We start from the raw sequence: 16,966 nt of genomic DNA on the forward strand, positions 1-16,966 counted from the left end.
GTGATTTTTTTTTTTTTTTTTTTTTTTTAAGATGGAGTCTCGCTCTGTCACAGTGGCGGGATCTCAGCTCACTGCAAGCTCCACCTCCCAGGTTCAACCTGGGTTCAAGCAATTCTCCTGCCCCAGCCTCCCAAGCAGCTGGAACTACAGGCACATGCCACCATGCCCAGCTAATTTTTGTATTTTTAGTAGAGACGGGGTTTCACCATGTTGGCTAGGATGGTCTTGATCTCTTGACCTTGTGATCCACCCGCCTCGGCCTCCCAAAGTGCTGGGATTACAGGCATGAGCCACTGCGCCCAGTCGATCTTTTGTTTTTTGCAGTTAAAATTAATATTGGGAAATTTTGTGCTATCAAGATTTTTTAAAAATGAAGCCACTACAAATTTCATTCACCTACAGCTGACTTGAGTCTTTTTTTTATGAAGATGATTTTTACACCAGAAGAAGATATGTGCAAGTTCCAGTGTTAATCATATATCATAGGGTCATTGGAGAGAGGCAGCTTCTTAGTGTTTAACGGCCTTGGGTGGATGAATGTTGACCTGTATGCAGCCCAGCTGTGTGGTTCATTGGTGACAGTTTAACAAAGCCACATAAAGGCATGTGTCGCTAGATAAAACCCAAGGCCACCGCCCCTTGCAGAGAGCAACATGGCTTAGAGTGTGGGCCCCGGTGTGTCCGGAATTGGTGGGTTCTTGGTCTCACTGACTTCAAGAATGAAGCTGCGGACCCTCGCGGTGAGTGTTACAGCTCTTAAGGTGGTGCGTCTGGAATTTGTTCCTTCTGATGTTCGGATGTGTTCAGAGTTTCTTCCTTCTGTTGGATTCGTGGTCTCCCTGGCTCAGGAGTGAAGCTGCAGACCTTCGCGGTGAGTGTTACAGCTCTTAAAAGCAGTGTGGACCCAAAGAGTGAGCAGTAGCAAGATCTATTGCAAAGAGTGAAAGAACAAAGCTTCCACAGTGTGAAAGGGGACCTGAGCGGGTTGCCACTGCTGGCTGGGGCAGCCTGCTTTTATTCTCTTATCTGGTCCCACCCACGTCCTGCTGACTGGTAGAGCCGAGTGGTCTGTTCTGACAGGGCGCTGATTGGTGCGTTTACCATCCCTGAGCTAGACATAAAGGTTCTCCACATCCCCATCAAATCAGTTAGATACAGAGTATCCACACAAAGGTTCTCCAAGGCCCCACCAGAGCAGCTAGATACAGAGTATCGATTGGTGCACTCACAAACCCTGAGCTAGACACAGGGTGCTGATTGGTGTGTTTGCAAACCTTGAGCTAGATACAGAGTGCCGATTGGTGTATTTACAATCCTTGAGCTAGACATAAAGGTTCTCCACATCCCCACCAGAGCAGCTAGATACAGAGTGTCAATTGGTGCACTCGAGCTAGACACAGGGTGCTGATTGGTGTATTTACAATCCCTGAGCTAGACATAAAGGTTTCCCACATCTCCACCAGAGTAGCTAGATACAGAGTGTCGATTGGTGCATTTACAAACCTCGAGCTAGACACAGGGTGCTGATTGGTGTGTTTACAATCCCTGAGCTAGACATAAAGGTTCCCCACATCTCCACCAGACTCAGGAGCCCAGCTGGCTTCACCCAGTGGATCCCGCACCGGGGCTGCAGGTGGAGCTGCCTGCCAGTCCCGCGCCGTGCGCTCGCACTCCTCAGCCCTTGGGTGGTTGATGGGACTGGGCGCCGTGGAGCAGGGGGTGGTGCTCGTCGGGGAGGCTCGGCTGCACAGGAGCCCATGGAGGGGGTGGGAGGCTCAGGCATGGCGGGCTGCAGGTCCCGAGCCCTGCCCCGCAGAAAGGCAGCTAAGGCCCGCTGAGAAATCGAGTGCAGCGCCAGTGGGCTGGCACTGCTGGGGGACCCAGTACACCCTCCACAGCCGCTGGCCCGGGTGCTAAGTCCCTCATTGCCCAGGCCGGCAGGGCCGGCCAGCTGCTCCGAGTGCAGGGCCCGCCAAGCCCACGCCCACCCGGAACTCCAGCTGGCCCGCCAGCGCCGCACGCAGCCCCAGTTCCCGCTCCCGCCTCTCCCTCCACACCTCCCTGCAAGCTGAGGGAGCCGGCTCCTGCCTTGGTCAGCCCAGAAAGGGGCTCCCACAGTGCAGCGCTGGGCTGAAGGGCTCATCAAGTGCCGCCAAAGTGGGAGCCCAGGCAGAGGAGGCACCGAGAGCGAGCGAGGGCTGTGAGGACTGCCAGCACCCTGTCACCTCTCACTGGGATTCCATTGTCTGGGTTGGATCCTGTCCTCCTACACACTGAGGCTTGTTACTGAACCCATGCGCCTCATTTTCCTCATCTGCGAATGGGGGTAATGAGAGATGCTTCCTTACAGATGCTGCGAGGGTAGCATGAGATTGCCCAGGAAGCATCCAGAACACTGCCTGACACCCCTAACACCCCGTGTGAATGCTGCAATTGACAATTACTTTAAAGTAGCAACTCATTCTTTATGACGTACCACCTTGCAGAAATAATCTGAAGCAAATATTAGATTTCTGAAGCCCTGTTGCTTTAAGGTCACTTCAAACAAATGGCTTCTTCAGAATTCCATTTCTTTCTTGAGTGGACATAATGTATAATTTTAAAGGTTCGCAAGGGCCGTTAGTCTCTCTCCATTCCTGTTGTGCAGCCACCCAGCCCCTTCCCAGGAGACAGACAGTGCTATCAGTAAGTAAAGACTTTGGAAAAGTCCCCAGATGGACAGCACCAAAAATAGCAAAAGGAGGCGGGGCAGCGAAAGAGGGAGGGAGGGGCTGGAGAACAGGAAAAGAAGATGGGGAGAGAGTCAGCAGGGAACCCTCCCAGTCCTTGAACCCCACGGGTATTGCTTTTTCTCACACCCCTCTCTGAGGACCCCACTAATGTGTGCCGCCATCAGCGAGGGTCTGTGGGAATCTCCTCAGTCTTCTGTCTTAGAGGCACAGTTGGTGGCTTCCTGGCCTGTGTCCCAAAGCAAATAACTGGTGAGCTGACCTTGCTCCAGTCTGGAGTGAGGCCAGGTCAGATGAGCCTTCTGTTGTATCCTGAATGCAAACCATTGTTTGAGATACTCTGGAAGAGTCCAGAAGTTGAGGTCCTTGGCTTCTCAAGACACTGGGGTCCTAGAGTTAATTTCCTCCCAAGAGGGAGCTTTGGGCGAGGTGGGAGGTGGGGGAAGATGGGGGGATGGGGGTGGCTGTAGTTGTCATCTGTGTTGGAGTTCTGTGGCTTTAAGAAATAACTTCAAATGGTAAACCCGAGACAGTGTGGGGTAGGCTAGGGACTTTCTCTGACTCTGCAAAGTTACTTTTCTCTCTTCAGTTCAAATTGAAGCCAGGGATGGTAAATATTTATATTTCATCTTTTTTTTTTTTTCTAAGATGTTTCTTTATATTGACATCACTCAAGTTTCAGTCCTTTGTTCTGGTAGCAACCCGGGGTTCAGGAATGCTCTGAGTGCCCCAGCCTCCTGCCTGTCAAGAGTGTCCTGTTCCCTTTTTGTCCAGCCAAATTCAGTTACTCTGTTGAGGCTCAGCATAAAGTCCTTTTTCTTTCTGGATCATCTTTATTACTTCCCTTCTCAATCTATGTGGTATTTAAGAAGGAAGCCCCAGCTTAAGGGTAGGTTATGCCCCAAATACTACTTTTGAGTAATTAGATTGTAAGTTGAAATGCATTTTCTCATTAAAAGTGATAATTATCATTAGTAATGATAATTTTTCAAGGCACCCGTTAGCCAAATGCATCTGAAAATAAGGCTTTATAGCTAGGCATTGCTGACTCCTGCACGTTTTATTGGGGAAGTTGTCTGAGCTTCCGTCTGTTCCCAGAGTGTCTTTGCAACCCAGAATCAGACTCCAGGGCTTATGTCTCATGGTAGCATTTCAGGAATTTTAACAAAATAAAGGTAATTGAGGGACTGTATGCAGCTGGGGTTGGGTGGGGTTTTGTTTCATGGGTGGGTGGACTTTGGCAGGTGGATGCCATCTGGGTGTCCCCTCCCTGCCTAGTTACAGCTGCCTTTTTGTGGATAGGTGGGGTTGTAGCAGCTGTTTGTCTAGGAATTGACTGGAAGCTGAAAGCTGCCTCAAGTTTCACTACAGAGTTCAGCACTTATTTATATACTGACTTACAGTGTTCTCCAATTCTGTTTAAGCCCATTTGTTCTCTCTACAACATATTCTTGAGCTTGGGCAAATGCTGTGTCTTTATGATTGCCACTGTGGGTAGATGGTCTTAGAGCCTGTGACTTTAGTTATCTCTGTAACCAAATAGGAATAATTTGGGGATGATTTTATTTTGTAGAATTCGCTTTGGTTTCTCTTCTTTTATTATTGTGGGCAATTGATTTAAACTGTATTTAAAGAATTAACTTGCCTAGGTACGGTGGCTCAGGCCTATAATCCTAGCACTTTGAAAGGCCAAGGTGGGTGGATTGCCTGAGCTCAGGAATTCGAGACTGGCCTGGGCAACACGGTGAAACTCCATCTCTACTAAAATACAAAAAATTAACCAGGTGTGGCAGCGTGCGCCTGTAGTCCCAGATACTCTGGAGGCTGAGGCAGGAGAATTGCTTGAACCTGGGAGGCAGAGGTTGTTGTGAGCTGAGATTGTGCTACTGCACTCCGGCTTGGGTGACAGAGTGACTCTGTCTCAAAAAACAAACAAACAAACAAACAGAATTAACTTAAAAGAGGTTGTGTTGCACTAGTAGTAAGCTGCTAGCTACTGACTAGATAATAGGTCCTGGCTCTACCAAAGTAGGACTGAGAGGCAGTAGGTGGACTAGTTACAGATTCTGTCCTGAAACAAGATTTTTGTCCCAGGTTCTTACCAGTTTTGTTTGTTTGTTTGTTTTTGGGTTTTTTTTTTTGTTTTTTTTTTTTTGTTTTTTTTTGAGACAGAGTCTCACTCTGTCCCCCAGGCTGGAGTGCCGTGGCGTGATCTCTGCTCACTGCAAGCTCCGCCTCCCAGGTTCACGCCATTCTCCTGCCTCAGCCTCCCAAGTAGCTGGGACTACAGGCACTCGCCACCGTGCCTGGCTAATTTTTTATATTTTTAGTAGAGACAGGGTTTCACCGTGTTAGCCAGGATGATCTCGATCTCCTGACCTTGTGATCTGCCCGCCTCAGCCTCCCAAAGTGCTGGGATTACAGGCGTGAGCCACCGTGCCTGGCCTCTTACCAGTTTTTAACCATGTGACCTTGAGCAAGTGCAGTACCCTCACCAATCTCTTTACTCTTAGTGTTGTGACAGTCGGAAACCCTTGGGACTGGTAGTCTAAACTCTAAATGATGTGACTTCCCCCGAGCTTTGTGCCAACCAAGATCAAGATCAAGAATGGCTCTGATAGCAATTCTTCCTCTCCTTACCAGGAGAGGAAGAATTAGACTGGAGGGGTCTAATCAAATACATTGTTTATGCAGCAAACTAAATGGAATGGAGATTGTAAATAGCCACACATCAGGTCAGTGCAGGGTTTGCTACCAGATGAGTTTGTCAGATTTGATGTTGCTGTGAAAGGAGTTATGAAACAATTGGATTTGAGAGCTGTCGGGATTTGGCCTTGTGGACATGGAAAATGGGCTTGTGTCTTCATCTCCAGCAGTGTCAGCCCAGAGTGAATAGTGGATGAGGCCGCAGAAGGTTGGGGAATAGTGGAATTTTGAGAATCATGAAGAACATCAGCTCCTGTTTGTGATTTTTTAGATGAGGAAACTGAGGCCCAGGGAGGTGAAGTGACTTGTTCAGTATCACCAGGTAGCTGGCGGCAATGGTGGATGAAGATAAACCCCTTTAGAGAAATGAACATTTAGACATTTAGCCATCTTGGTAATCTAGACCAAAAAATAGACCCTTCTCAGATACTGTGATTTGAATGTTAGCTTAAAAATAAATAAATAAGTAAATAAAAATGGGTGTTTGTGTGTGTGTGTGTGTGCTTAAAAGCTATTTTCCAGCTAACCTTGATGTGGGTTATCCACTTATCAGCCAAGTTCCTTTCCCATCAAGAGTTTGTTGGTTCAGTTTGCCAGGAAACCCTAGCTTCTGAGAATGCGCACCCTTTCCTGGTAAGGAGAGAGGAAGAATTGCTATCAGAGCCATTCTTGATCTTGATCTTGGTTGGCACAAATCTACTTGGGAGAGGTTAGGATGGCTGCCTTGTCTGGAGTCTGTGGTTGGATTTGAGAGCTGTTTGGATTTGGCCTTGTGGACACGGAGGATGGGCTTGTGTCTTCATCTCCAGCAGTGTCAACCCACAGTGAATTGTGGATGAGGCTGCAGAAGGTTGGGGAATAGTGGAATTCTGAGAACCATGAAGGACATCAGCTCCTGCTTGTAATTTTTCAGATGAGGAAACTGAGGCCCAGGGAGGTGAAGTGACTTGTTCAGTATCACAGAGGTAGCTGGTGGCAAAGGTGGATGAAGAAAAACCCCTTTTGAGAAATGAGCATTTAGACATTTAGCCGTCTTGGTAATCTAGACCAAAAAATGTTAGCAACCCTCAAGCCATGCCCACTGGGTGTGAGGAATGCCATTTCCCCACCATTCTGTCTCAGCTCCTCTGACCATTGGGGTCAGTTGGAAATACAAGTATTACTTGGAAACAAGCTAGAAAATTGCTTTTGACTTTTTAGGTTGACTTCCAGCCATGCTTCATGCCTCCTCCTCAGTTCCCTGCTGCCTTTGATCTTTTTCATCTCACGTTTTCTTTTGTAATCTCAGCAGGATCTTGGCAAAACACACATACCTAGTGGGTCCTCAGAATACAGCAAATTTACCAAAGCTCACTGGGCCCAGGAAAAACCCAAAGAATTTTGACAAACACTGGCCTTTGTGTTGGACATTTTTTATTTGTGGTGCTGTGGAAGAGAGTTACACTTACCAGCTAGAGCCAAGCTCTGCCTGTTTCAGTGGCTCTTGCTGTGTGCAGAAGACTCTCAAAATGAAGTGATGGGCTTGTTTTTGAAGAGCCAGCAAGGCTGTAGGGATCCCAGGTTATGACCCGCATAAGGCGAGCTGTGATTTGGGAGTTGGGAGGGAGATTGATTGGTGCTAAGGGCAGTAGTAGAGTTTTTTGTTGTTCATCTGGCAAAACTGCTTTGGAGTCTGGTGGGAGCATTTTCAAAACTTATCCTACTTCTTGCTGTGCTAATTGGAATCCATGGTTTTGAAGTTTGCAGAGCCTTTATTCTAAACCAAGTTGTGAAATAGGCGAGAATAGGCCATCATTTAGCATTTTAACAGAAAAGTGGCTAAATGATGAAATATTGTTGAAAGAAAAATAATGAAAATGTACTTTAGGCATTGGTAGATGGACAGCACTCTCTCACAAATTGTGTTTTACATATGCAGACACTGAGAGTAAGATAAAGTGTGTTTGAGCATGCAGGATCCACACTGCCTGGTTTGAATCCAGGCACTGCCACTTGGTAGCCACGTGACCTTGACGTTGGGAATATTGCCTGACCTTTCTGTGCTTCTGTTTCCCCAGCTGTAATGTGAGGATAACACTGGTAACCATTTTATAGGTTTACTGTGAAGATTCAGTGCTTAGCTTAGTGTTGGCTCATACGTGCTCCATAGTTGTGGTGGTGGCTTAGTATCGATAGTGCTGTAATAAACTAGTGTGAATCAGACATCATCGATTCTGGAGCCATCTCACACTAAACTGTTCTCTTTCGTACTCTAGCTCTGTCTGCTTTCCATTCTGATCCTGATTTGTTCTGGCTTCCAGCCTGCATGGCATGCCCTGAGTGGTCTCATACAGTTAGAGATTTGGGGTGCACATCTCAGCTGTGTTCTGAATTCCATTGTGCATTATTTTCACTGACACCTCCCTTCAGTCTCTCTACTGAGACTATTGTCTGCTGAAGTCCCCTCTTTTGTCCTCACCCTCCTAGTTAGCAACAGATGTCATTGCTTCCTCCCTGGCCGTTCCTTAGGCTGGCTTTGAACTCTTGGGCTCAAGTAATCCTCCTACCCAAGCCTCCCCAGTATTTGGGACTGCAGGTGCATTTTACACTGGTTTGCCATTGCTTTTTATGGTGTGTGTGTGTGTGTGTGTGTGTGTGTGACAGGGTCTCGCTCAGTCCCCCAGGCTGACCCACTCTCCCAGTAGAGTGGCACAATCATGGCCCACTGCATCCTCCACCTCCTGGCCTCATTTGATCCTCCCATCTCAGCCACCCAAGTAGCTGGGACTACAGGTGCACAAGCACTCCTAGCTATCTTATTTTTGGGAGATTTTTTTGTAGAGATGAGGTTTCACAAAATGTGTAATCTTGCCTTGCCCTCCCAAAATCCTGGAATTTCAGGTGTAAGCCACCACACCAGGCCTTGCTTTTTATGTTAAAAGACAACAGAGGCACCTGTTCCCGCAACTTTCTTCCACCCACTATAAAGGAAGGCCTCAGGAAAAAATGTATCCTTTTCTATTCAGCTATTTAATTCCCCTCCTTCATATGGAAATCATCTCAAGGCCATTGCTTCATACTCCCTCTCTGTCTCTCCCTTTTGCTGCTTCCTTTCTACATACAAATACTTTGATTTCATCCACTTAAAAAATAAACCCCAAACAAAAATTTCTTCCCTTCACCCTGAGGGTGAACTACCCTACCCTCCTTGCTTGCTCAGACTGGGCTTCTGGAAGGAGCACAATGAGCTCAGTGTCTCTGTTCCTGAACCCAGGGAATCCAGCTTGCATCTTGCCATCCAGTTCATTGGAAAACTGCTCCAGCAAGGCCACCAAAGAGCATCTGTGGATTGTTTTTCTTTCTGTTTTATTTTTGCCTATTTATTTCCGTTTTTGTTTTACTTTATCTTTAGAATTTTTAAAGAACGTTTACTTCAAGAAACTACAGAGAAACAGGGAGCAAAATCCAACAAGGGAGAAGTTAAAAAATCCCAAGCTGCTCCTAAATTAGAAACTGAAGGTTTCCCATGTGTTCTTAGGAATTTCTATGTGGACTGATTTATCTGAGTTCTTCTCAAGCCTCTTTCTAAAGATTTCTCTTGGGTTGTGTCTTCGTTTGTTTTCTGTTGCTATAACAGAATACCCAAGACTGGGTAATTTATAAAGAATAGAGGTTTATTTAGCTCGCAGTTCTGGAGGATGGGAAGTCCAAGACTGGATAGCCATATCTGGTAAGGGCCTCTTGTTGCTTCATGACATCAGTGACAAAATGGAAGAAATCCCATGGTGAGAGAGGAAGCAAGAAAGCACCGAGGAAGCTGAACTCGTTTTTATAACAATCCACACTCCCAATAACTAACCCGCTCCCATGAGAACTCACTCACTTCTGTGAGAACAGCATTGACTCCTTTATGAGCATGGGATCCCTAAGACCCAAGCACTTCTTAAAGGTCCCACTACAGCTCAACACTGTTAGTTACGTTGGGGACCAAATTTCAATGTGTGTTTTGGATGGGACAGATCATATTCAAACTATAGCAGTTTGTTTGTTTCTTTCTTTCTCTTTTTAAAAATTATGGTGAAAACACTTAACATGAGGTCTACTCTCTGAACAAACTTTTAAGTGCACAATACAGTATTGTCAGATCTCTAGAACTTATTCATCTCGTGTAACTGAAAATTTGTATTTTATGCCTGTTGATCATCAACTGTCCCTTTTCCCCTGCCTGCCCAGCCCCTGGCAAACACCATTCTACTCTCTGGTTTCCATGAGTTTGACTATTTTAGATACCATATATAAACAGAATTGTATAGTATTTGTCCTTTGGTGTCTGGCTTATTTCATTTAGCATAATGTCCTCAGGGTTTACCCATGTTGTCACGTTTGGCAGGATTTTCTTCTTTATAAAGCTGAATAATATTCCATTTTCATATGCCATGATTTCTTTATCCCTTTGTCTATCGATAGGAATTTTGGTGGCTTCCACATCTTGGCTATTGTAACTAATGCTGCAGACAACATGGGAGTGCAGGTATCTCCTCAAGATCCTGATTTCAATTCTTTTTTTGGATATGTACCCAGAAGTGGGACTTCTAGATCACATGGTAGTTCTATTTTTAACCTTTTGAGAAGCCTTAATACTATTTAGCAAGCAGTGGCACCATTTTGCATTTCCTTCGTATTTTAGTCGCACCCTCTTATAGCATCTGACCCAGCTGACCACTTGCCTCTTCTGGAAACTCATTCCTCGCTGTCCTAGACTGGAGCTCTGGCTGTTCTTCCTCAGCTTCTGAGTGGAGAAGATCCAGTTGCTGAATGCCTATTTCCATCTGGATGTCACCTGCTTACCTCTATCTTTGCATGTTCAAAACTGAACTGTGATGTTGTCCTCGAGATGCCAAGTGAATTCATTTGCTAGAGCTGCCTCACAAAGTACCACAGACAGGGTGGCTTCAGCAACAGAGAAGTCCAAGAGGAATGTGTCAGCAAGGTTGACTCCTTCTGAGGGCTATGAGAGAATCTGTTTCATGCCTCTCTCCTGGGTTCTGGTGATTTGCTGGCAATCTGGTGTCCTTTGGCTTGTAGAAGAAGCATCATCCAGATCTCTGCCTTTTTCTTCAAATGGTGTTTTCCCTGCATCTGTCTCCACATTTCCCCTTTTCAGAAGGACATCAATCATATGGGACTAGGGTCCACCCTGATGACTTCATTTTAACTAGATGACCTATGTAAAGATCCTATCTCCAAATACGTTCTGAGGTATTGGGGGTTAGGAGTTCAACATAAAAATTTAGGAGGAGGTGACAAAATTCAAACCATAACACCAAGCAAACTTGCTTTTTTTTTTCATATATTTCCCATCACAATGAATGGGACCAATGTCCACTATGTTGCTCAAGCAGAAACTTGGACATCATTTTTATTACATCACATGCCCTTATATTAATTTGGGTTCAAGAACTCACAGAATTGGGAGGCGGAATTTTGAAATAGGAATCCTAGCATCCATCAGACCTCGCAAAGGGATCTGTGACTCTCAAATGACCAACAGCCTCTGCTCTACATACTTTTTAAAGTGTCTACCGTCTTGGTACAAAAGTACCACATAGTAATTTTAGAAAGTTATAGAAAAGTATAAAGATAAAATTAAATTTATTTCATTATTTTAGCACCCAGAATCACTTAGCATTTTGGTTTTGGCTTTATACCTTCACGCGTTTTTATTTTTTAAAAAAACTAGTTGGATCGTATTTGCATGTAAGATTTTGAATCCAGCTTTTGAAATTCAATATTGGATCATAGTGTTTTTCCATATCTTCACAAACAATTTCATAGATCTTTAAAGAGTGCATATTATTTCATCAAATGAAACAGTGATTTAGATATGTTCTTATTATCTCATTGCAAATATGCAGCTGTTGCTATTTTTTGACTTTTATAAATAATGCAACAACCTTTGCTATTTGAACTAAATAATTTGTTCATGATTCAGACATGATTCAGCTAGGGGTGAAGGAGAAGGAGGGATACAGTGTTTCTCAGCAAATTATTAGTGTAAATTGAAGGAAAGCTAAACCTACTGAAGTTTATAAATGTTTTAGACATTATGGATGAATAGTTACTTTGTTATTTAAAAGCTATTTTTCATTGAATTGTTAAGGTAGATCACAATGTATTCTCCACTCTGCATCTTTCTTGTTAGCTATTCTTTGTAATGCACAACAGGGCTGTCCAAAAAAACTTTCTGGGATGGTGGAAATGTTCTTTATCTGGCCTGTCCAGTATGGTAGCAGTTAGCCACACATGGCCACTGGGCACTTGAGATGTGGCTATGCAACTGAGGAACTGAATTTTTAACTTTATTTAAATTCATTTGGCTTAAATTTGAATTTAAATAGCTACATGTGGCTAGTGGCTATCTTACTGAATAATGCAGGTCTTTTATGATTATGACTAAAATACAGTGCCCACCTTTTTGTAGACACTCTTCTGAATGCTTTACATATTAATGTTGTTTAATCTTCACAGTGACACCATGCAGCAGGCTTCCAGTTACTATTGCTGTGTAACAAATAACCCCAAAGCTTAGTAGGTGAAAACAACAATCATTTCTTTTGTTTAAGGATTCGTTATACAATTTGAGCAGGGTTCATCAGAGACAGCTCATCTTTGCCCCATGGAGCATCAGTTGGGACTATAGGATCTGCTTTTATTATGGCTATTATTGGCTGGTAAGTTGATGCCTGCTATTTTCTCTCCACAGGAAAGCTTAGGCTTCCTCACAGCATGGTGGCTGGGTTCCAAGAGCAAGTGCCCCAAGAAACAGGAAGTGGAAGTTGTCAGTTTCTTATTGCCTGAGGCTGGAAAGTGATAATGCATTACTCCCAACACATTCTGTTGGTCAGGGAGAGAAGAGTGTAAATGTAAGGGGAGGAGATACAGACCTCACCTCTCAGTAGAAGCAGTAGCAAATAATTTTGAAGCTGGAAACCAGAAAGTATCTGAGACAGGTCTCAATCAATTTAGAAGTTTATTTTGCAAAGGTTAAGGACATGCCCAGAGAAAAGGATCTCAAATCCACAGGAACAATCCGTGGTTCATGCCATTTTCCTAAGAAGATTTTGAGGGTTTCAAAACTTAAAGGGGAAAGAGGGAGCAGATGTTCACATTACTGAATCTACCTGTTGCAAGGGAAAAGGAGCGGGCAGGGTAATAGTCAATTATGTCAGTCAGTCAGCACTTTACCTAAGATAAGGTGAGCATGGAGTAGCTACCTGTGCAGATACTTAACCTTAGATACTTAGCTATCTGCCTAAGAACAAAAGGAAAGGCAGTTTCTTGAATGACTCAGCTTTCAGCTTAATTTTTTCCTTTTGGCATAGTAAATTGGGGTCCGAGATTAGATTTTTATTTCACAAGGCCATCTTGTAAAATTACCACAGATTAGTCACATTCATTTTGATCCTTTTTACAGAGAGGAAACAGAGTACAGAACAGTTAAAATTACTCGCCTAAGGTGACATGGCTAGTATGTGGCCAAATAACATGTCTGTTATTTCTGCCAGGTCTGAGCTTTTAATCTGAGTGCTATATTGCATCTCCCTATAATTTGTATGCTTCACTAACGTAGATTCATATCTTCAGTTTTTTGATGGCATGATAATTACGAAATTAAGTGAATGACACATGTTTGTAAGTCCCAGAGCTCTGTAGGTATATAGTGTTTGTTAGGGGTTGCCACATAGGTATATAGTGTTTGTTAGGGGTTGCCACATGTCAAATTCACGATGAAGCCACCTTCTTAATCACCTGATTCAGAGGGAGGTGTTTGACTCCAATTCTGAGCCCCTCTGCTTTCATCCCTGTTTCCCATTGTCCCCCAGAAAGAATTTATTGTCACCCCCAGATTGAAACAGACAGTGATTCTGAGTAAAGCTCCTTGATCTCAGCATGCTGCCAACTTCACCTATTCTTGTTGCATGGAATATGTGTTATATAAAGGGATTAATAAAGAAAACTTATTGTTTTAGGACCATAAAAGGGATTAAATAAATGTTTCTGGTTTTTACTGAAAATGAGGCATGAGGTTAAACCCTAACTTAGACGGCATATTGCGTATATTTAGGGATGTATTTATTGTATTGATTCTTCAGGGAGAAATCAGAAAACACAGGCTATTTCAAATTCTGGAGGTTGTCTGATAAAGTAATCAATGCAACCTCTTACAAACCTAAGAAACCAGTTATTTCCTTTCATGTTCAAAGACAATGGATAGTTCCATGCGAAAGGGAGGTAGCCTTTGTTCCGTGGCCTCTGGTTTGCAAATAAAGCTTCTGTTTGATATTGTTTGTTTGTTGCTGTGATGAACTGTGCTCATTTCATATCAGGTATATTGTCCCCATTATAATCATTACGATGCAGGAGTTTTCTTCTGGGTCACTTTGTAAACTGGGGACCTTTGGCTGGCGACGCCCTGCCCAGGCCTCACTTGGCCACACTGGCGTGCTTCAGCTCACCTGTGGTATAGCTTGTACCCGCTTTCAGCAGTTCCCAAGCTCTTGTAGTGCACCCAAGAAGAATGAGGATACACGACACATTGAAGGGTGAGGAGGGCGGAGAAGAATTTTATTGAGCAATGAAAACGGCTTTCAGCAGAGAGGCAATGTGGGGTTCGGGGGAATGGTTCCCCTACTTGAAGTTCCTCCTGTGTGGCTGGGTCTGGGGCCTTTAATGGACTCAGAACGGGGAGTGCGTGCTGATTGGTTTGTGAGGAAAGCGCACCAAACAGGAAGACAAGTCCTCCATGTGGTCCGAGGATTTAACTTGGAGCTTGGCTTTCAGGCTTTAAACTGTCTTCAGCATGGAGGTGGGGTTTCACCGGGGACCCAACCCTGTCTGCCTGGGCATCATTTGGCTGCCTCCTGCCCCTCTCAATTACAATACAGATTCTTTTCTCACCAAAATGCTCTTGAGAAAGCTTATATTTAAATGTCTCTAGCTTTCCAATTTCTGGGTTTCTTGAGCAGTGTGTGAACCTCCCTTCATGTAGAAAACCTCATTTTATCCCTTCAGAGTCAGGATATTCCAAATACTGAAGCTTTGTTTCAGTCAAACCCCACAGTTTTCTTTGGTCCTCATCTACCTGACTCCCCTCTTCATTTTGTACTTCTCTCATTTTTCCATGGCATGGTGCTCTGTTGATTCTTTTGCTACACAGTATGTTCTTCCTGAACTCCTGGCCTCAAGTGATCTGCCTCCTTGGCCTCCCAAAGTGTTGGGATTATAGGCGTGAGCCACCGTGCCCGGCCTAAATATTAATAGTGGTAGCTAACACATTTATAGTGCTTACTGTGTGACAGGCACATATATAAGGCTAACTTTTTAATGTTTAATTTAATTTAATTTTTTTTTTTTTTTTGAGTCAGTCTTGCTCTGTCACCCAGGCTGAAGTGCAGTGGAGCAATCTTGGCTCACTGCAACCTCTGCCTCCCAGGCTCAAATGGTCCTCTCACCTCTGCCTCCCAAGTAGCTGGGACCACAGTTGTGTACCATAATGCCCAGCTAATTTTTGTATTTTTAGTGGAGACGGAGTTTCACCATGTTGCCCAGGCTGGTCTCGAACTCCTGACCTCAAGTGATTCCCCGTCCCCCGCCGCCCTTTAGCCTCCCAAAGTGCTGTGATTACAGGCGTGAGCCACCGCACCCAGCCCAGTGTGTTCTTCCTGCGATCTCAGTTGGCCACATCATATAATTGTGTGCCCCAGGCTCACTGCTTTCTGGAGTCCATGTGGCACCCCTGCAAGCTAAGATATCAAACTGCCTCTCATATATATAGTCATGTGATACTTTGACATGTCTAAAGGCAAAAACTTCCCCTTTTCTCCAAAAGATACCCACTTCAAAGCTTCCCTATTCTTGAAGTCATAAGGTAGATCCCCACTGTTCTTATCTAATGCCCTGTGTTTTCCTTCCACAGCATTTCTCACAATCCGTCACGATCTGCCCATGTATACTTGTTTAATGGCTGTTTCTGATGCCATCCTATACGAGCCTCAAGACGGCAGGGGCTGCATTACGTTGTTCATCACTCTATCCAGTTCCCACCCAGTGTGGTGCTTGTCACATAACTGGCACACATTCAATGTTTATTGGGATTAGTGAACAAATAAACAAGTGCACTCACTTCCATTTTTATGTTTGCACCCTGGGCCAAGATCTTGATGCTATCCCTGACTTTTCCCTCTTCTTCATTCTGTAGATCTTCTAGTTTACTAAATCCTCCTAGAATGTAAGCTGCATGAGGACAACAAATCTCCACCTGTTTTGCTCAGTGTGATGCACTTGCATCACAAGTGCCTAGAATGGTGCCTGGCATGTGGGTGAATATTTGCTATGTTGCTTGCTAGTTTACATGTAATAATTTATTTCATCTTTATAACAATCGTAGAAGGGTGAGTACGTAGTATTTGTATGCCCATTTCATAAGAAACCAAGGCATCAAGATGTTAAGTTCTTGTCCATTGTCACACAGCTGCTAAATGGTGGAGCTGGGAATTGAACTTGAGTGTTCTGAGGCCATGCTCTTAATCACTAAGAACTGTGCTATAATGTAATGTAGTGTTTATGTAATATTTGTAATGTTACATGTAATGTTTATGTGTTCATTCTTTGTTTGTAATGTTACATGTAATGTTTATGTGTTTATTCTGTGCTGGACACTTCACTACAACCCTGTATACTCATTCCACAATGAGTTTTTTAAAAAAGGGTTTTTTAAAAAATGACCCAGCATGGGACCCGGTTCATGAGTAGCAGAGTTAAACTCAGACTGTTTGAGCCCAAACCTGGGCTATCTTGTGCCTGTGCAGCCAGACCCACCAGTCTGCGTGGCCTGTGGTTTCGGGAGCAGACCCTGACTTACTGTGAACATTACCTGAGAGTCATTAGGATTTTCTTGCCCTGGACAGATATCTAATGCAGCATGCATGTTTCTTTCTGTAGACAATGGGAGCAGCCGCACATTGCACTCCAGAACAGAGACGACCCCGTCGCCCAGCAACGATACTGGGAATGGACACCCAGAATATATTGCATATGCGCTTGTCCCTGTGTTCTTTATCATGGGTCTCTTCGGCGTCCTCATTTGCCACCTGCTTAAGAAGAAAGGCTATCGTTGTACAACAGAAGCAGAGCAAGATATCGAAGAGGAAAAGGTTGAAAAGATAGGTAAATAACCAGGGCTCTTTTTATTGGGGGTGAGGAGACAGTTTTTAAATATGAAACCAGTGATATATGCTTTCCATTTCTCTGAGGCAGAATGATCCATTTTAGTGGCAGGTGGTACAGTGTAGTGTAAGTGCAGATTGCGCAGTAATCACACCTAGTTTGAAAACTTGCTTTCATTACTGAATACCTGCCAGATAGGGCACGCTTTCTTGCCCTGTGGCCTTAGACAAGTTATTGTGTGCTCTGAATCTCTGCCATGTATAATTTCACTTAAATGTATTTTTAATTAATTTAATCGTATTCATTTGACATTTTAATTTAATTTC

General features: G+C 44.1%; 1 protein-coding gene across 1 annotated transcript in view; it reads left to right on the top strand.

Annotated features, from left to right (window-relative positions):
* The window catches only part of RELL1 (RELT like 1), a 76,392-nt gene that overhangs the window by 20,709 nt on the left and 38,717 nt on the right, over positions 1-16,966 (top strand). The window contains exon 2 of the mRNA XM_032135529.2: positions 16,416-16,640. Within this exon, the coding sequence (XP_031991420.1) occupies positions 16,416-16,640 (225 nt within the window). The remainder of the gene's footprint in view (positions 1-16,415; positions 16,641-16,966) is intronic.

Source organism: Hylobates moloch, unplaced genomic scaffold (genome assembly GCF_009828535.3).
Source record: "Hylobates moloch isolate HMO894 unplaced genomic scaffold, HMol_V3 SCAFFOLD_17, whole genome shotgun sequence".
NCBI lineage: Eukaryota > Metazoa > Chordata > Mammalia > Primates > Hylobatidae > Hylobates > Hylobates moloch.